This window comes from Volvox carteri, assembly GCF_000143455.1.
Source record: "Volvox carteri f. nagariensis unplaced genomic scaffold VOLCAscaffold_61, whole genome shotgun sequence".
In the NCBI taxonomy this organism is placed as follows: domain Eukaryota; kingdom Viridiplantae; phylum Chlorophyta; class Chlorophyceae; order Chlamydomonadales; family Volvocaceae; genus Volvox; species Volvox carteri.
Window position 1 is genome coordinate 652,069 of NW_003307604.1, and position 19,967 is coordinate 672,035.

The 19,967-nt window shown below is 56.5% G+C and overlaps 2 protein-coding genes across 2 annotated transcripts; one reads left to right on the forward strand and one right to left on the reverse strand.

The window, feature by feature from the left end:
• Positions 1-9,032: 9,032 nt before the first annotated feature.
• VOLCADRAFT_97533 (uncharacterized protein) lies at positions 9,033-16,408 on the reverse strand (the record flags this gene model as incomplete). Its single annotated transcript, XM_002956494.1, has 5 exons — positions 9,033-9,091; positions 10,890-11,879; positions 12,468-13,253; positions 15,329-15,770; positions 15,959-16,408. The coding sequence occupies 5 exons, from the start codon at positions 16,406-16,408 to the stop codon at positions 9,033-9,035; spliced, it is 2,727 nt and encodes a 908-aa protein (XP_002956540.1).
• Positions 16,409-17,897: 1,489 nt separating this feature from the next.
• On the forward strand, positions 17,898-18,949 carry VOLCADRAFT_107283 (uncharacterized protein; the record flags this gene model as incomplete). The annotated part of the gene is made up of 1 exon (XM_002956444.1): positions 17,898-18,949. Exon 1 carries the CDS (start codon positions 18,044-18,046, stop codon positions 18,947-18,949), a length of 906 nt encoding a protein of 301 aa, XP_002956490.1. The 5' UTR covers positions 17,898-18,043.
• Positions 18,950-19,967: the final 1,018 nt, after the last annotated feature.

Below are 19,967 nucleotides of genomic sequence, written 5' to 3' on the forward strand. Positions count from 1 at the left end.
GCGAGCGCGGACCCCCGCCAGGTCTTGTTGCATCTGGACCAACATCACAGCGATGTCCGGCCCAGCAACCGCCGCACCAGGCATAGTTGCCGATCTCGGCACCGCGCTGGGCGCCATTCCGCCTGCTAGCGGCGTAGCGCCGCCGCCCATCAGACCTTGCATATATGGAGAGGGGGGCTGGGAACCATAATGGCCCGGCATCATGGCGCCAGCAACGCCGCAGAAAACGACAAAACCCGCCAAAACGGCTCGGACGGTTACTGATACGGTTGCCATGGTCCTCAAGACGACGACGACGTAGCGATAATGGTGCTCCTTCAATCAGGGCACTTTACCCGATGGGTCTTGCTGGAGAGCTGAAAGCACAGCGGAAAAAACAGAAAGCGCACCGAAGGCGCGGGACCTGCCTCGTTGTTCGGCGCGTGCTGAACAACAAAAACAAGATACAGAAAACCTGCATCGCGCGCTATTTATGCAAAAGGCGATCCTGAGGACACGGATCGCCGGCCTCAAGTCGCACCACTTAACAGCCGTAAGGCCCTACGCCTTAGCTAACCCGGCTCAAGCTTCGCATAGCCCGCATGAGTCAGTTACAATAGAGCACACGCCTGTCAGCCAAATTGTTTTAGACGATGAAAGAGAAAAACGAAATGTATCGTGCATGCACGACTATGTGTTGCATGCACGACTCCGTCTCAGTAGGGCATGAGTCAGCACGCAAACTGCAAAAAGGTAAGTAGTCGCCATTTAATCCGTTGCAGATATAATTAACAGGAGTTGTGTAGCATGAGCATAAGAAGCTGAGTTGCATTATGCTGGAAATGGCCGTGCTTGCGCAACGAATAACGGATACTCGGTTGAAAAACTGCACCTTGAAACCTTCCAGAATGCAGCTGAAATAATGACCAAAACTCAAAGAACAGCATTATGTGAGACTTTGATTAGGACTTACTCGCGCAAAACCCTGGAAAAGCTTGCAAGGGATCCACACTCTAGTCACCACACAAGTAGGCCAGGCCATAGAAGATATCTGGAAGACGCGCTATCCTGCGTTACTCTTGTATATAACTATATAATCTTATCCTGAAGTTGACATCTGCTATGCTTTTACATTTACGAACAACAGCTCATGCTCGCTCTCTACAGATGCAACCGGCAAAGGGCAATGCGCTGCATCACTTGAATCGCTCAAGTCGAGAACACAGGCCATCGGGCTTCACAATAAGCTGTCTGCGCGGCTCCAATGTATTTGCTTTGCGGTCAGTCTGAACAGGCATCGGCTGTCTTCAGACCGGGTGCGGGACCCCTTTTCCGAACCGAAGACCTTTCTTGGCGCAACTTAAAATCATTAGGTAGCTTCCAAGGCCCAAGTGCCCAACTGTATGACTGTGTGCGCACCTTAGTAACCCAAGGTTCGCATGCGCAAGATGACCTTGCCCTTACCTTTGTGTTGCATTTCTTCCACAGGAATATCAAGCCCCATGCCGAGGCAGCGGAGGCGACAATCTTGACGACGGCAAAGGCCTCAACCGAATCTGTTGCTGCGGCAACGGCTCTCCCATTTACACGGGTCCCACGCGGCGGGTTGGCCGCTATTGCCCTCGCCGGTGCGTAAGCGCGACATGATGACGTGTCAAAATGGAAATGCCGTACAGCGGTACTGAAGGAGGTTCGACCCCCTTATATCGAGCCCGTTTGCTATCCTGTGCTGCTGTCCTGAGCGTACGACTGTCAGCGCCGCAGCGTCGAAGATTGCCCGCAGTCTCACCCCCCAGGGCCTCTCACGGGTCCATGAGCCGAGTCTGTAACGGTCAGGTCGCTGCGAGCCACACGCATTTCTGTGCCCCCTCCTTCTCTCTACCCCCCCCCCCTGTCTCTATCTCGCGGTACCCCTCGCTGTGCTTCTTGCGTTCCTGCCTCCGGGGTGTACTCGGGGACACCGTGGACTGCCGTACCGCCCAAGTCCCCGGGCGGACTGATAATGATGATGGCGGTGATGGTGATGGTGTTCTTGACGCAGACGTATTGATCGCCCCCCTCGCCCTCCTGCTGCTTAACCATTGCAGTCGCCCTGAACCTGCCAGTACCAGTACCAGTACCCGTCCCGGGCCTTATGGCGGCACCGGCAGCACATGCTGCTGTGGAATATGTCTCTGCCGGGGCGCTGGCGGCGCCTCCCGCAGCTGTAGCGGCTGGTGGTGGTGGTGCTGATGGTGTTTTGCCACCAAGGGAAGGCGGCACGGAGACGGCAGCGAGTGGACTGCAGACGTGAGTCCTCCCCTGCTTCCCTCTCCTTTTCCCCTGCCCTCGCACACGTACATATATACACATACACGCGCGCGCGCGTGAATCGTAAACAAGATCGCCTTCTCTCCCCCCCTTAAAGAAACCCACTCGCATCCATTTCGTTTCGTTTTTGTTTGCTGTGTGGCACCCACAGCCGTCATTTCATTCTCCCTCCCTCCTTGCCCTGCCCTGCCCTGCCCTGCCCTGCCCTGCCCTGCCCTGCCCCGTCTATGCAGGGTGTATTTCGGTAACGGGTGCTTCTGGGGACGTCAGAAGGACTTTGTGGATGTGGAGCTACAGCAGCTGGGTCGCGCCCCCGAGCAGCTGACGGCGCTGGCGGGCTACGCGGCCGGAACCAAGACGGGGCCGGGCGGCAAGGTCTGCTACGTGTACTCAGACCCGCGGGTCAGTAGGGGCCCGCAAACACCCTCCATACAGCAGTAGCAGCAGCGGCCCGGGAGAGGGGGGAGGGGGCTTCAAGGGGGGAAGGGGGCCATGCACGCCAGGAGGTGGCTGGGATGGGCGGGAAGGGGTTCCGAGGCCCCTGCGTAGGCCCCGGAAAGCAGGTAAGTGATCCGTGGGGGGGTGCGCTGCGGGGGAATCCAAGAGTGCTGGTCGGGTGGCCTGGAGGGAGCGGGGGCAGGAGGGGGAGGGGGCTGTTGCAACGCCTGTTGGCAAGTTGGCGTGAAACCGGGGAGCGGCCCTAACGCGGTTGTGTTGGGTGGTGGTGGGGGCCGATGTCGGGCAGACGGCTGTCTAGGTTCTTGGAGTCCCTACCGGGTTGGGCCACAAGTAGGGTGGAGGAGGAGGAGGAGGAGGGGACTACTTCGGGACCGTAGGGCCCCCCAACCCCCCACCCCCACCCCCCACCCCACCCCACCCTACACACGCACACACACACACACACACACACACACACACACACACACACACACACACACACACACACAGGCCCCGGCGGACGTCGCCATCCCCCGGCTATGATCATCATGGCGCCCGCATGCCGACCTCCGCCCCTTCTCCTTCTCCTTCCTACTGCTGCTGCTGTTGCAGACTCGTTATGACTCTCTCGGCCATGCGGAGGTGGTGCAGCTGGGAGTCAGCGCCGACCCGCGGGTCGCTGAGACGGAGATGAGGGCCTTTGCCGCCCGTTACTTCCAGCAATTCAAGAAGACACCTGGGGGCATGCAGCGCTCGGTGAGTATCCGTCAGTCTGTGTGTCTGCCTGTCTGTATGTCTGATCCCCTTCCCCCTTCCTATAACCCCCTCCTCCTCCTCCCCCTCCCCGTCCTCACACCACCACTGCGGCCCACGAGCACCCAGGACCCGCAGGATAAGGGCGCGGCCTACCGCAACGTCATCGGCATTCCGGGGGGGGTCAACTCACCTCTGTTCCACATCGTCCAGGTAGGGGTAGGGTAGGTGGGGGCCTGGGGTGCGGGAAGGTGGGGAGGAGAGAAAGAGAGGCTGGTTGACAGACAGACAGACAGACGGGCTAGGCAGGCGGCTGGCAGAGGTTAAGGCCTGACTTCTGCTCCCGGAGTGTCCGGGTTCAAATCCGCCTGCCGACCCCTCGGATGTTTGAGGGGTGTTGGTTTGGGAGGTGGGCCCCCATCGTGTGGACGATGTAGGACGCGATTATATCAACTTGCGAGCTGACCAGGAACTAAGTTGAGGCGCCGTTGATCCGCTAGATTTCGTTGGATGCTGGTGGTGAGTTGCTGAACCCAACGAATACGTTCTGAAGTCGGATGGGGTGAATGGATTAGGGTGCCCCTCTAGCAGGGGAGAGCAGGGAACTGCCTCGGGAAAGGGGCCCTCTGGTGAAGCTATACCACCCTGTAACAACATACAGACATACATACAGACAGACAGAGAGACAGACAAACGGACAGGTCGATAAGTTGCCGTCTTTCAACGTCCTCAATTCTCATGGGGCAAGGGCGGATGAGGGTGAGGGTGCGGGAAGCGGTTTTGCTCGATGAGATGCCTTCTCATGCGCGAGGGGGGAAGGGAGCGGAGTAGTGCCATTTCACGCGCGCAATTCCATCCATGTTATTCCTTTTGCCCTTCTTCTGCCGTACATCGTACAGGAGGAGAACAAGTACAATATGGAGCTGCGGGAGGGTCGGGGCAATGCAATGGGATGGGGGGGCCCCACGGAGGTCAGTGTGTGTATGTGTATAAGCTGGTTTGTATGTATGTATGATTGTATTGTCTGTTGTGTGTGTGGCCGCCTTTGGCGGCTATGTGTGGAGGGGGCCGAGGGGTTGGGGTTGGAGGTGGAGGCGGAAGGTCAGCGGCAAAGCAACAACAAAACAACAGCAGCAAAACACACCACCGCAACCCCCACGACCCCACCAGGCCCTACAGGTCAGGTTCCTGACTGACCAAGTCGGGGGGATCCCGGTGGCTCCTGACTGACTGACTGACTGACGGACGGACTGACGGACTGACGGACTGACGGACACGGTGCTGCAAACCGAAACCCGCATTAGTGTCTGGAAGGGATCCCTTCACGCACACCCCGACACTCTGGGTGGCTCGCTTATGGACTCTCCGTTGCCCTGAACGACATACAGGACGACATCCTCAACACTGTGTGGGTGGTGGACTCGAGCCAGCTCCCCTTCTTCCGGGCGGAGCGCTACCACCAGTTCCACCACGGCCTCGGGAAACTGTTTTCCCAGGTGGGTCTCCCTGGGTGTCCAAGAGCCCTAGTAGTTCGTAGGTACAGCGGGTCGGTCGGAAAGCGCCCGGGGGGAGTGGAAGGAGGGGAGGTTGGAGAGAGGAAGTGAGGAACACACACGTACATACACACATACATACATACACACGTGTACACCCCCTGATGTCCGCCCCGCGAGTTAACCCCGGATGGATCGGGTGCCCCACAAACCTAACTCGTCCCACCTTCTAACTGCCTGCCGTACTTCCGTACCCCGCAGGATTACGTGCGCGATCTGCGAGGCATCATTGCGGGGTTGGGCCGTATCGACCCGACCGGCTGTCCTGAGCTGCCGTACTAACCAGCGAACACATTCACTCCTCGAAGGGGGGAAGTGAGGGAAGGGGGGAGGGAGGGAGGGAGGTAATTAGAGCCAATGAAAGAAGAAGAAGAAGAAGATGATGATGATGAAGAAGAAGAGCGCTTCTGGAGCTGCATCCGGTGCCGGAATGTATGTTTGGCCGCCATTTAATGTGCCGGACATTGCACCAAAAGTTTTTCGGTTACACGGACTCCGTTCATGTTGTGAGGTGGTGGACATTTTGGTGCCTTCCCCGGGCCTTATCCATGTAAGGCTTTCTGTACGGCTAACCAATCCTGAGTGTGATGCCCGCTGGTGATCCCTAACCCCTTTTTAAGAAGGAATTACCACAAGGCAACGATGTATCCTTTGAAAACCTAGGAAAATTGACGAGCGAGCCCGAATTTCGGAGCAGATTCCCTAGGGCAGCGACTAAAACGAAAACGAAGGAACGTAAAAACGACTTATTGGATCCCGAAGGCTTTCAGACCAGCTTTGGATCCCGCTGTACATTTTCGATGATACCACATTTTACAGAAGCTTTACTGTTTTTTTTTGCGCGTAAATGGTTACTGCCGTACATATCACTCCTGCCTCTCTTAAGTAACTCGAGATAATCGAGTAGGGTTGCCTGCCCCTTACACAAACACGCACATATGGTCTTTCCCTCTCCTCCTTCTTCTCCTCCTATATCTCGCTCTACATTCAGGCGGCAGAGCAGCCCCCGCCACAGCGGTTGCAGTTGCAGTTGCCTAATTCGGGCATTATCGCAAAAGAACGCGATACTCCCCAACCAACATCTCTCCTCACGGTGCGCCAACCGCCAACCGCCAACCACCCTCCGGATCACCCGAAACCCCCTACCTCACACATACACACACACAAACGCCCCAAACGGCCACAAGCGGATCCCAGTCGCTTCCCTTCTATGGTAATCTCCCCCCGGAGGGGGAGGGGAAAAAAGGGGCACAGCGGTCTTTGAAAACCCTGACGCTCTCAAACCTCCCAAAACACGCTGAGACGCCCACACGGACAGACATACGGACACATGCTTGAACACACACACACATACACAGGTCTTAGAGAAATCCACAAAACACTGCTACCCCCTACCACCCCTACTACCGCGGCAAGAACCCGTACCATGACCACAAAGATCCAGGCTACTGCCACCATCACCTGCAGAGTGGTTCGTACTACCCTAGCACGTGAGCACATCAAGTGCGTCTGGCGACCCGTGGCTCATTACTTATAACGATAGAAAGCTAGTCACATACCTACACACTTAGGGTTATACACGCACACGTACAGGCATACAGAGATGCACGACGGCTGCAATGCATACATACATACGTACATACATACATGTATACATATACATACACAACACGCCCCGTATCCGTGTGTGTGTACGGTACATCCACACAGTTACTATAGTGTTGTACTATCAGTACGGAGATCATCCATACGGGGTTCACGTACTGCGGAAGGTGGAAAAGGTTCCCCCGGCAACGAGAGGAGCGAAAGAAGGTCCTTCTGAGGCATCAACCATACTAACCGACCCACGGGACTCGCCGCCTGACGCACCACCCGGTTTCTGTGTGTCAGCCCCGACACGTTAAAAAGAATGTCTGCAACTACAGCCACAGCGCGGCATCCGGGAGTTGCTACTGCTGCTGCTGCTACTGCAGCAACGTATACGAGTGAGTGTAAACCCTAAGTCCGGTTGAAGTACGATGGTGACGGCGGTGATGGTGACGGCAATTAACACAGCAGCACCGAGGTAACCAGCTTGCGGAGCCCTCCCACCGTACCACACTCCACCGCACCGCAGCTGAGGGCACAGGCCAGTGAAGCTGCTCCCCCCCCTCCCTCCCCGCCCCGCCCGACTGCAGGAGCAGTCCGGTCGCTGCATAATGGCTAGCAGCCTCCCTACCCGAGCAGGCCAGGCCAGGGCAGGGCAGGGTAGCTGTACAGCAGGGCCGTGCTTACATGCTCCCGGACAGCCGTCTCTAGACTTGTACGGCAGTACGGCAGGCGGGCAGCCAAGTCCGCGCGGTCCATTAAGTGCCAGCGACCCACTCCACTGCTAGAGACCCCGGCTTGATGGTACCAAGAGCCTCATGTACGACAACCTTATATATCTCCAGATTGGACATGACGTAATCGTATAATAAACAACCGGTAAAATAGTTGGTAAAAGCACCTCGCCTCACACAAAACCCAACACAACCCAACAAAGCCCAACACAACCCAACCGGCTATGTGACGACGACGTGACGATCCGCAGTGGCGGTAACGGTCACCTTCCTCCAAAACACCAAAACATCCCCTCCCGCCCGAAAAGTACCCTCGTATGCTTGTTGCCGTATAGACAGCTTGCGAAGTGTTGCATTTTTTGTACAACAACATGGGGCGATAACGCTTCGCCACCGAACCACCCGCGATAAATAAGATTCAGATCCTATATTCGAAGGAAGGACCGTTACAAGAGCTGATCACCCTACGGCGGGTTTTATTCTCACGCACCATCGTCCACCGCCCCCGGGGGGCCCCCCGGGCTTGCATGAGACATGGACGGGTGAGCGCACCCTACGTAACCCATCGCTGGCCAGACGGATTGACATCCCATTAATGAGTAAGAGGCTGAGTGTGTGTATGCTCTTGTACGGCACCTGCCATACACACATGCCGTACATTGCTTTTCCAGCGTGGCCCTTCAAGCAGGACGTGACAGCTGCGGATAAACAGTCGCCATCGTTGTGTGGGGTTGCGGGATATTCTGGAGGGGAGTTGCACCGACGTTCAGACGTCCGGAAACATCTTCTTAGTGTTGCGAGATTGTTGTCTTCTTCGATGCCCGGCTTCGTACATAAACACAGTCCCGGGGTAAGTGTGCTCCTTTGGATGCCGTACTCCCGGTCGTGCGGTACGGCATAACAGATAGACAGACCTGCTGAAATGTTGCCAAGCTACCGCTTACCAAACCGCCACCCCTATCACTCAGCTCAAATCGGCCGCGGCGCGGCCTCAACTTATTGGCCCCCTTGGCTAAAGGTGCCCTTCACAGCCCAAAGTCTGTATGTACCTCTATGTCCCGGGGGGGGGGCCGACTGGGACCTCTTCCGCGCGCGCGGTGCTCGTCAACTTCTGCAAATTTTCTTCCAAATTCCTGAGAGGACACCTAAGCCCCATGCCTCTGAGAGAACCTTCCGCACATCACAAAAAACGTCGTCCAGGGGGGCCAATGCAGCAACACACGCCATGCGAGCCGGTAAACCCGCAAAAACAGCAATTTCTACGCCTGCAAATCACGCACACACGCACACACGCACGAATACCTACATACGTACATACATACAACATTGACGAATTGCGTCCGTTGCGCAAATGCCCCTGGGATACTCCTGATGGCGATGACGATGCTGCTGCTGCTGCTGCTGCTCGGAACCAGATTGGGACGATGGTAAAATCCCTTCACTCGTGGACCCGCCGCACGCTGCCATTGAAAGGGCGGCGGTGGCGGCGGCGTGGATAATGAAAAAGCACGCTGCTGTAGCGGCTGTAACAGCGACACACCACGCGCATCACTGCTGAAAAAGCACACAGCAGCCCCCGCTCTCTCGTCCCCCGTTCCACCACCCTCCACCACACTCCCGACCCCACACGCCCCGGGACATGCGAATGGTCGACTTGGGACGCGGGCCGAGTGTGCTACTACGATTTGTCAGCCACTCCGAGCAATTTGGAGATGCTGGCCCCAGCCCGACGCCAGCCTGGGCCAGCCCAGTTTGGGTCGGGTCGGGTGCCAGGGGGAGAAGCAGCGAGTGCCGTACATTGTGTGGGAGAGCGAGATACGCGGATAGCTAGGATCGACGGACAGATATATCGACGGACAGAACGAAACGGGGGCTGTTAGCAGGCCCGTCATAGCTCTGAGAATTGCGAACGGGGTCCCCGGCCGCGGCAGGCAGACAGAACACACACCCTGAGTCCCGGAGCCCCCACATGTTTCATTATGATCCGCCTCAATTCGGCGAGAGCTTCGTTCCGTACATACACACACGTACACACACGCACAATTTCGAGATTAAAGCGGTGCGGCGTGCCGTACCACTGCATGAATTTAAAAAGAGAACGCCAAAATTTCCGCCATTAGGTTTACACAGCCCACAAATAAAAACCTCTTAAATTACCCGGGAGCCCCCTCCCCCCTAGGTACAGCCATTTTCGGGCCTCCTCGAAGTCCTTTGAGGGCACATAATCTTCAATTCTCAGTTGCTCGTCCATCCTGCCTCGTGCGTTACCGTTCCGTACAAACGGGCATTCGCTTTATCCAAGCGTATATATTTAAAAAGGCAAGCGTGCGAACCACCGCCACGCGGCGCCTTCACATGCACAGCAAGAACAAAAGTGCCAGGAGGCTCCGGATGGGTATATCGCCCTTACTAAACCACCGCTCCGAGAGTTTTAACCGTGAGCTGCCGACGACGCCCCACTCCCGACCCGACCCGACCCGACCCGACCCGACCCCGCCGCATTCACAGCGGCCACCAGGGGGGAGAGCGGCGGCCCTCTGCAAATAATGAGGCTTCATGGGGCCTTCGTGTGCTTCATGAGCACCAGACCTCAATGCCACAAAATAGCTAAAACAGGACCAGCAGACAACAGCTAGAAACAGCCCGCTCAATCAAGCCTTCCCAGACATCTCAAATCACAGCGCCGCACGGGGAGTGCGTGCCAGTCTCCGTTTCCCCTCCCCTCCCCCTCCCCCCTTTCGGACCTTGAAGAACACCCCCGCAGTTCATTTCCCACGTCCTCGCATACGTTCCCCTCCCTCGCCCCCTGCCTTCCCGTTCCCTTCCAGGGTAACTGATCCACCCAGGGGCCAGATCGCGGCCCAGGGAAAGGAAAGAAACGGAACAAAAAGCCGCCATACGCAACCCCCACACCCCCCACACCCACACACTTGCCTCCATCCCTCGGCGGCTCTCTCGCAAGTGCCGCAGCAAACACACGATCCGCGCGTGTAGAAGAATCAGGACAGCAGATAGGACAAACAGACAGACAGACAGAATCACAACGCGCGGGGTGACATCCGTGTTTTCCTCACGGGAGAAAGTTTTACCCACGTGGTATTGTCGTACACCACACGCACGCTCGTCTTCATCGCCCATCATTATCAGCTTCACCAGCCAGCCGTGATTAGCCATGACATGCCTCAACCACCCAGCTCTACAGCTCGTCCCCCCGCAGGGCCCTCTCCCCTCTTCTGCGCCTTCTCGTCAAGCCCCCTCAACCCGAAATCACCCCCCTACACACACACACACAACAATAACTCCCCTCACACAAGCGGCACCCTCGGTCAAGATCCCCCAGTCTCTTTCGAGGCAGCGAACCGCGTTGCTGTACGTTGATGTACATCTTTCCCATCCCCCTGCTATAGCTATACCTATAGTTATAGCTACAGCTACTGCTACAGCTGCAGTAGCGGACCAATCGTTCCCGCGCTACGGGAAAACGACGAAGACGGGGAGGACGACATTTTCATGGCTGGTCCACATGCCTGCGCACCGCCTCCCCCCGCGCCTCCTCCTGCCCCCCGCAACACCAGGCCGCCTCGTCCACCCGAAACCTGCTGCTGCTGCTGTTGCGGCGGTGGCGGGCGCTGTGCCAGCGAGCCCCTCCCCGACATGAGCAGTGTCAAGGGGTCCGCGGGTTCCGCCGCACTGCAGCCGCTGATGCTGCCGCCGCCGCCGTTGCCGCCGCAGCCGCCGCCGGCGCTCCCAGTCTCCGGCAGCGCCTCCCCCTCACAATCCATACAGTCCAAGAGGTCGCCCGAGTCCAGTCCCATCGTCACGACGTCCACCTTGGCGGGCGCCGCCAGGAAAGACAGCAGGTCGACCGGCAGCAGACCGGAGCCCGTTTGACCTGAGAAGCCGCCGCTGCCGCAGCAGCCGCCGCCGTCACCGGCAGCGACGGCAGTGACGGCGGAGCCTGGCGGCGGCGGCGGCGTTGCACCCGCGGACCCTGTCATGCAGGCGCCGGCGCCGCTGCCCGCAGCCTCGCCAGTAAGCGACTCAGTGCCCACGGCGGCAGTGGCGGCGGGGCTGCTGTCGGTGGCGGCGGTGGCGATGGCGCCGCTGCCGACGCCGCGGAGCAGCCCCGGCGCCCAAATGCCAGACTGCCAGGCAGCGGTGGCAGAGCAGCCGCCGCCGCCGCCTCCTCCTCCACTGCCCACAGTTTGTAGCGATCGCGGAGTTCCGCCGGTGGCCCCCGGCGGGCGCTGCTGGTGCTGGTGCTGCGGTGTCGTGCCGTTTAGGCTGGTGAGGCCTAAGGGGGCACCGAACGTCCGAGGCGAGAGGAGTCCGCTGCTGCCATTGCTGTAGCTTTCATTGCAGCATGCGGCGACAGCGGTGGTGCCGAACATTCCCAGGGCCGAGCCTCTCCGCGGAGCTCCCAGGGGTTGAGGACCCAGCTGTAGCTGCTGGTGCTGGTGCAGGTGGGTGGGGTTGAGTTGCGGCAGGTGTTGCTTGGATCCGGGATCCAGATAACCTTGCTGCCCTGTGTGGTGTTGGGGATAATTGGGGCGCAGTTGAGGTTGGGGAGGGAAAAGAAGGTATATATGCGCGTTCATGTCTGTGTCTGTCTGTCTGCCTGTCTGTCTGTCTGTTTTTTAACGGCAAAGACTAACACGAAGGTCCAATTCGCCTCGGTTCCCTGCCCGGTGCGGGATTCGAACGGGCGCGTGGTCGTCTTTGGAGGGTGGGTTACCCGTCTTGAAGGTCCTGACCCCCCCCAGTCACCCGTCCCGCTTTCCCCCCGCCAGCTTGGGAATCACCTGGCAGTTCCTGGGTAACTGTACGACCAACCGTTCTGTACGACATCTCGCTCTAGCACGTTAACAGTACCGGTGGAGAAAGGGGGGCCCTACAGTACCAGGAGCAAAAGCCGCCGCACTCCTTTTTGGGGGGTTGGCTTTCCAGTTTGTCACTGGGCCATCCAACATTTCCCTTTTGGGTATTAGGTTTAGCATCATATGTGTTAGGCAATCTCCGCCATATCTTAGGTTCTATGTACATGTGTGTCATGCGCCCCCTCACGGCCCCGCCCCCTTCAGGAAGGGCAGGAGAAGAAGACGCCATCGCGCACCTGACGTCAGCACTTCCGCTGTGGACGAGCAACTCGCCAGGCTCTGAAGTTCTCCGTAGGTGTTGTGGGGCGCCACAAGGCCCGGGCCAACCCGGTGTACGGCACCCAATGAATGAAGGTCTAGTGAGTTCGGTCCCGGAGTGCAATGGTAGGGGGAGGTGAAGGCGGCGGCGGAGTACGACGCGTACGGCGTGCCTAGCGGCCCCAAACCGAGCACGTCATCTTGAAAAAACGGCTGCTGCTGTGGCTGTTGCTGCTGCTGCGGAGTTCCCATTTCTGGTAATGGTAAGCTAAGCATTCCGGCTAGTGGTGGGTGGGGTTGTACGACATGTAACCGTCCCCTCTGTTCAAGTTCAGCTAGCAATGAATCAAACGCATCGGGCTGTTGCTGTTGCTGCTGTTGTTGCATATCTTGAAGATGATGTGGGGGCAGTAGCGGGACTGATAGCTGCTGTTGCTGTTGGCGGTCCCCGGCGGCGCCGCGGGGGGGCCCGGAGGGCCGACCGCCTCCGCCTCCGCCGCCGTCGCCGCAGTGGAACACGGTTCCATGGGCCCCGGCGGCATCCAGGCTGCTGTCGAGCAGGGCGGATCCGGGACCGCACCGCTGCGACGACGTCTGGGGCCCCAACATGGCCATCAGGTCCTCCGCGGTCAGATCCAGGTCCCCGCCCAGAAAGTCGTCAAGCTCTAGCCCCCCGCTGCTGGGCGGCTGCGGCTGCTGCCCTCCCGCGCCCGATAAGCCGCCTCCTAGCCCCGTACCGGCGAGGCCAATGGCGCCGCCGGCGGCTGCGGCCGTCGACGCGAGTGCCGGTAGGGATGACGAGGAGGGGGGAGCCAGCAGCGTCTGGTGGTGACCGGCGCGCGGCGCCAGAGGTTGGCTTCCGCCTCCTCCTCCCGCTGGGGTGATGAGTCCGCTGGCGGTGCCGCTGTTACGGGCTAGGAGGAGCTGTTGGTTCGAGTTACCGCTACTGTTGCTGTTGTTGTTGTTGTTGTTGGGTGCTGACATTGTGGCTAGAAGTCCGTAGAAGGGTTGCATTAAAGTAGGGCGTTGCTGCTGTTGCTGTTGCTGTTGGAGGAACTGAGCTCCAGAGGAAGGTGAGTTGGCGAATGCTAAAATATCTCTTTGGCCTTGTGCATCTGGCTGTTGCTGCTGTTGCTGTTGCTGCTGCTGTTGCTGGCGGTGGAGCAGCTGGTAGTCGGATGTTGCCAAATGAAGGGCGGATAACCGGGCCAGGCAGGAGGAATCCACTTCTGCGCCTGTACGGCAGCCGTACCCCGCCAGATAAAGCTGTTGTTGCTGCTGCTGAAGCTGCTGAAGTTGCTGCAGCAGCTGCTGCTGTTGATTGTGTTGTCGCTGCTGCTGCTGCTGCTGCATATGCAAGGATGCGCTATCTACACCACCCCCCGATCCACAAGTCATAAGTCCGAAGACCCCCTCCGGTCCGAGGCAGTAGCTATTGCGATTGAGTGTCATGGGGCCACGGCCCGCGGCGGTTGCCGTTGTAGCAGTTGGTAGTTGCGGCTGTAGCTGTGCGGGGTAGGCTGGGCAGGGGCCGTTAGCTGCTACGGCTCCGTCATGAAGTTCGTGGGGGCTTGCCGAGGCGGAGGCAGCTGCACTGGCGGAAGCCGGTGCGAACCCCCGGTGCGCCATCGAGTCGTGGGGAAGGCAGAGGAGGCTGTTCGTCTTGTTGATGCGGGGGGAAGTGCCTGAGGGGGATGTTTGGGTGCAATGGCATCGCGATGGGGGGGTTATGCGAGTGGTTCAATTCGGGGATTGGACAGCTCCATGGAGTAGTTTGTCAACCCCATGACAAAATGCGGGGAGGGGCTTCAAGGATGAAGGGACAGCAGCAAAGGGTAGGAAGAAAGGTTTCGGAGCGCCATGTAGGCTTCCTGACAGAAGCAGATGGGCACATGTAGCGCTGAGAAGATCACCACCGCATGGGTGAGGTACTTCCGGGTCCAATAGCCATGTGGAGGCATATTGCAACACGTCATGAAATCCACCATTCCCGCAAATTAAATGCAACTCAGGCAATGTAAATAGAACATGAATTGATAGTTGTCAAGCATGGCTTCACACGACTGTAGAGAATTTTTTCATGTGAAACAACAAAAATGGAATCGTTAGTTCTACGCAAAGCGACTGCAGCTTCTAGGGCAGATAACGACCCAGACCGTGACGATCCCAAACCATTCCGAACAGTGCGTCTGTCTAGATACGGCCGCAGTGTGTCCGTGCGATTACTCAATGGCCTTGAGCAGCTGCCTTTCCTATCTTGGCATGACGACGGCTGCCGTACTGGACCCTAAAACCCACCTATGCCCTCGTTAGACCCTTTTACGGTCGACCACCCCAAAGTCCGTTCAGAAAAAGGAATCTGCAATTGCTGCATCAAGTTTTATAAAAAAAAACCGTTAAGGGCGATGTGCCCCTTCAGGAACATCAGACCCCCTTACTAAGCACCACCATGTTATCTGTTGCTTCTATTGAAATAATCTCTTAGCCTTCTGGCGCTTCCCTGTTGTGGTCGCCACACTTAGGGTTTGCCTCTCACTGAGATTGCAGCTGTGTGCATGTGATCTAGGGAGTCTGCTGGATCTGCTGCTGGGTAATGCTATGCAGCGAATGAATGAATGGCAACCAAATGGCAACCAACGCTGCAGCTGCTGGTGGTGTAGGATTAAGCCGAGCGCATTGTTGACACTATGTTGTAAATCAATCTAGCGGCCCCCGCCCAACCCCCAACTGGTCAGTTCTGCTTCTTGTACACTCTTTCCTTGGCAGCAATTTCACGCTCCTTCGTGGTTCGTCTTTCCCAACCCCCCAAACCCCGACAAACGGATTCTCTTTGCCTCACTTTTCGCCCCACCGCTGTGCTGCTGGGAATCCGGCGCGCTGTTTGTACGGCTGCATGTGCCGGAGCGTACTGCCACCTCCCCTAGGGACTCTTGGGCGGGCTGAGGCGCCTGGGAATGGGGCTGAGGTCCATCGGGGCCAGGCCCGGGGGCTGGCTGGTCGCTGTCGCGCTCCGCGTCGGGCTCGAACTCGGGTGAATCACCGTCTGCCAGGACCTCATCCTGTTGATTGGCCTGCATCTGCAACTGCTGCTGGTATTGCTGCTGCACGGTCGCGAGCGCCTGCTCAATGGGCTGGGGCGGCCCGCAGACTCGCTGTGCCATTTCGTAAGCTTGCTTGCGCGCCTCAGCGTCGTTCGCGCAGTCACGTACTGCTCTTGCATACGTGCGGAGAAAGGAGCGGCGCTCCGAGTTCTTGGAGCGAAGCGTGCTGTGCCAGATGTTCTGCATTTGGACGCATGGCGCATAGTCCTGGGGATTCAGTATCGCACGCCTATAATTGTTAAATAGCGTGAGGCCTTATCGTTAAATTAGACATTATGAAAAGCAAACGCTAAGCATTGAAAGGCTTTACGCCCACATTTAGCCGAGTGCCAGAATGCCACAGCCCGCACACTTCTACCCCCGTCCACCTTGACGTCATTGTCGCTGCGTGCAGGTAAGAAGTGAGAGATTGTGGTCCACTTGTTTCCGAGCTCCATGTGCTTCCTGGCTAGGACTGCCTCCTCGGCCGGAGACCATTCGCCTCGGGGTGCGTTCCTTTGGCGCTGTCCGTCGACCGTGCCCACTATACTAGGAGCCCTTTGCCTGTTAATATTACGCGGCAGCGAGGTCATGCCGGAGCCAGTGCGGCGGCGTGAGGAGTCTTCAATCGAGGCACTGTCTTCCTCAACCTCAGCTCCTCCCTCCTCTTCCTCTATGGCTCTCGCATGGCTAGAAGAGCTCCGCTTCTGCTGCTGCAATTTCGTGCTAGCACGCAGCACAGATAAAGCCTTGGACAGTCCCCGCTCGCGTTTATGGCCGCGCCCCGCGCCGGGACTATCTCCGGCTGCGGGAGCCTCCGAGTTATTTTCGTCGTCCATAACCAAGCCTTCTTTGGGGATTTTTTGAAGCTGCAGAAAAGTCGCGACGTTACTGAGAGCCGAAGCGGCAATTAATCATATGAAGAACATTCGTAGTTGACTGAGTAAACGCTCACGATGAAGTTGGCATACGTAAAGTCAGCTGGAAAGTTACAATTCCAGACAGAGAGTCGTGTACGGGGCACACGTACGGTTACATCAAAAAGCGGGTTATCACGCTGGAAGGGCGGAATGTGGTCAATGTATAGCCCTTAACCAGAACCCATGCAACGTGCGAACGTACTTTACATATATTACATTCTACATGTAAAAAGCAATGCGGCTACGGGTGCTCGTCAAACTGCCTATGGACCCTCTGTTACCCAAAACAATAGAAACGGGGTAGGTGCCAAGGGATAAGCTTTGAAGGAGAGGACACAGCAAGGAGGCCGAATATCATTCTACAAGATCGTCCATCTGCAATGCAACAGTTGTCCACATAACTCAGGCCACTGATATGGCGTTCTTACCAAACATCCTTTTGAAAGGTCCTACCCTTTTAGGTAAGGCTCCTTTTGCATTTTGCGGGTTCGTATTCGTTATCAAATCCACAGCGCCTGGCACCACAAAGTGGTTATTATAACAAAGCATTCTTATGAAAACGTCACAGAAGGGGTTTACAAACATAGTAATGAGGATATGGAAGTGGTGATGGAAAGAGCGGGCACCAGGTTTGACGAGCAGAGCTTGCTGACACTGAAACATCTTGCCTAAAGATGTATAATCAGCAAATAGAGCACTTTCCCAAATAATTTAATGCAAATTGTGAGCTGAGAGCTAATGGGATTAGAAATCGCAAGCCGATAGCCGATACCCGAATCGACTGTAGTCGAGTTGTTGAGGCGGTCTGAGGCAGTACCACAATAGACATGAGTACATTCAATTTTGTATTATTAAGAATCACAAGTTCTGGGAATGTTAGTTTTCGCAGTAAGCCAGGACGTACAAAAGGGGGCAAGCGGTAGAAGGCGAAGTATGTTACTTTCGTTCTTGTTTGAGGCTAAAATGCATCTTCCATTAACTTAACCGCTGGTACATGAAGACAATCTGCCATTCCGGTTTCCAACTCCTGCCGGAATGGCCGCGTCTCCTTCCGTAAGCTGCAATGCCTGAAGTGCACCTAACAGCTTTGTAAAAACAATCTTCAGCAGCTTCATGATGGAACGGCTGTATCAAGTGAGGAAAAGGAAAGGAAGCGGGGCTGTTAAAGGTTTACTAGTTTACTTCACACTGGAATGTTAAACTTCTTTATCTTCAACGAATGTAACAACGGCATATTGTTTATTTATGCGGGCTATGCGAAGCTTGAGCCGGGTTAGCTAAGGCGTAGGGCCTTACGGCCGTTTTAAGTGGTACGACTTGAGGCCGGCGATCCGTGTCCTCAGGATCGTCTTTTGCATAAATAGCGCGTGTTGCAGGTTTTCTGTATCTTGTTTTTGTTGTTCAGCACGCGCTGAACAACGAGGCAGGTCCCGCGCCTTCGGCGCGCTTTCTGTTTTTTCCGCTGTGCTTTCAGCTCTTCAGCAAGACCCATCGGGTAGAGTGCCCTGATTGAAGGAGCACCATTATCGCTCCGTCGTCATCGTCTTGAAGATCATGGCAACCGTAGCAGTATCCGTCCAAGCCGTTTTAGCGGTTTTTGTCGTTTTCTGCGGCGTTGCTGGCGCCATGATGCCGGGCCAATATGGTTCCCAGCCCCCTTCCCCATATATGCAAGGTCTGCTGGGTGGCGGCGCTACGCCGCTAGGAGGCGGAATGGCGCCCAGCGCGGTACCGAGAGCGGCAACTATGTCTGGTGCGGCGGTTGCTGGGCCGGACATCGCTGCAATGTTACTCCAGATGCAACAAGACCTGGCCGGGGTCCGCGCGCGCCTAAATAGTCAAGGTGCGACCTCGGGTCCGGAATACGATTTGCGCGCGCTGACGGAGGATTTTGCGTCGCCTCAAGTGCAGCGCTCTCCAGCCGGGTCGCGGTTTCCGTTTCCCGACTATGTTCTGCACAATTTGCCGGGAACCATGACGGTGGATAATCTGGTTTTGCATAATTTTCGGGCAATTCCTGAGTGGCAGGAGTTAGAGCACTCGCAGAGGGGTCATCCTGATCGTGCGGGCTCGTTAGTTTATGAGTTTAGCATTCTGATTACTTTGCTTGGCGTCTTGGAGATGGTGCGGTCCGGTTTGACTATGATTCGCCGCTTTTTCGGATATTCAAATTTACCTCAAGAGTGGGTTGTCGCCCTGACCTGCGCCTCTGATACCTTGCTGTATGATGTGGCTTGGATGCATAACCTTATTTCGGCCCGTATCAATTGTTTGGTGGAATTTAGCCGTAGGGGCCGTGATGGCCTCGTTGCCCTGCACCAGCGTTACTTTGCGCCTTCGGAGCGGCCGCTGGTGGATGCTGTTACCCGTGAGTTTGACGAGGAGTATGCTAAGCAGCGGGCAAAAGTGACTCTTAAGGTCCTGGCAGAAAGGGAGGCCTTTTCATCGATCAGGCCGTAAGAGCACAGCCAATATCTGTAACAGAAATGGCAATAGACTCGTAGCAGGAGCTAATATTTCTTACACCTGGTGACGTAACCCAGTACGGTTACAACCTGATCGTGAACAGTTTGCGGCGCAGGACCCGTCGTCGATCACGTCTGTTGGCGACGTTGAAAAACGCCATTGCCTTTACCCTGGCACCCGGAAGACTCAAACCTATCTGCGAATAAGTCATATTTTGTTGTATGGTCGACATTTTTGGTAATTCACCTTGAGCATACCTGGATTACAGTACCTGTACACCGATTCGGCCGGTCCTTTCTGATTCTTGATTGCCACGGCATGCGCGCACATAATAAGGTGCTAAACTCGCTAGTTCATAAACTGTGAGCTCTCCTGGATTTCCTAACCTCTCACGGTCGCCGCAAGCCACTTATTTACTCGCTTAGTAATGGCATTACAATGACCATATGCGTCGCCTATACACACATAACCTTACGGATTTCAACTTTTTTCACGCCCATTCGAGCCACACACCCCCGTACGTCCCAAAAATATTTCACGCAAAATCACTCAAAAAGGCGCACACATACATCACTCGAAAGAACGAAGAAAAAGTTCTCACACAAAACTCTCACCCCTTTGCTACTCGTTGGGAGGGAAATTATCCCCCTGCACCCCTGAATCCAAATCACCCTGCCAAAGTGACTACCCGCCATTTGCCCAATCTTCCCCACATCGTTCAAACAGGAAACGTAATATAAAGCATCCCTATTTTAAATGACGCAACCGAAGTCCCCCATGGCGACATTTCATTCCATCTCACCTATCATTTGCACTGTATCGCCCTAGTACCACTCCACCCCATACCACCTTGTATCATTGGCACCTTTACTGTTTAGGCGACTAAGATGGCGGAAGCAAGTTCGGAGGCGCACGCAGGGCGAGAGGCAACGGTCCCAGGAAACCCAGATCTGCACCCCGAGGGTGTGGGCCCTGTCCACGACGAGATGCGTGCAGACATAGTGCATTGCTA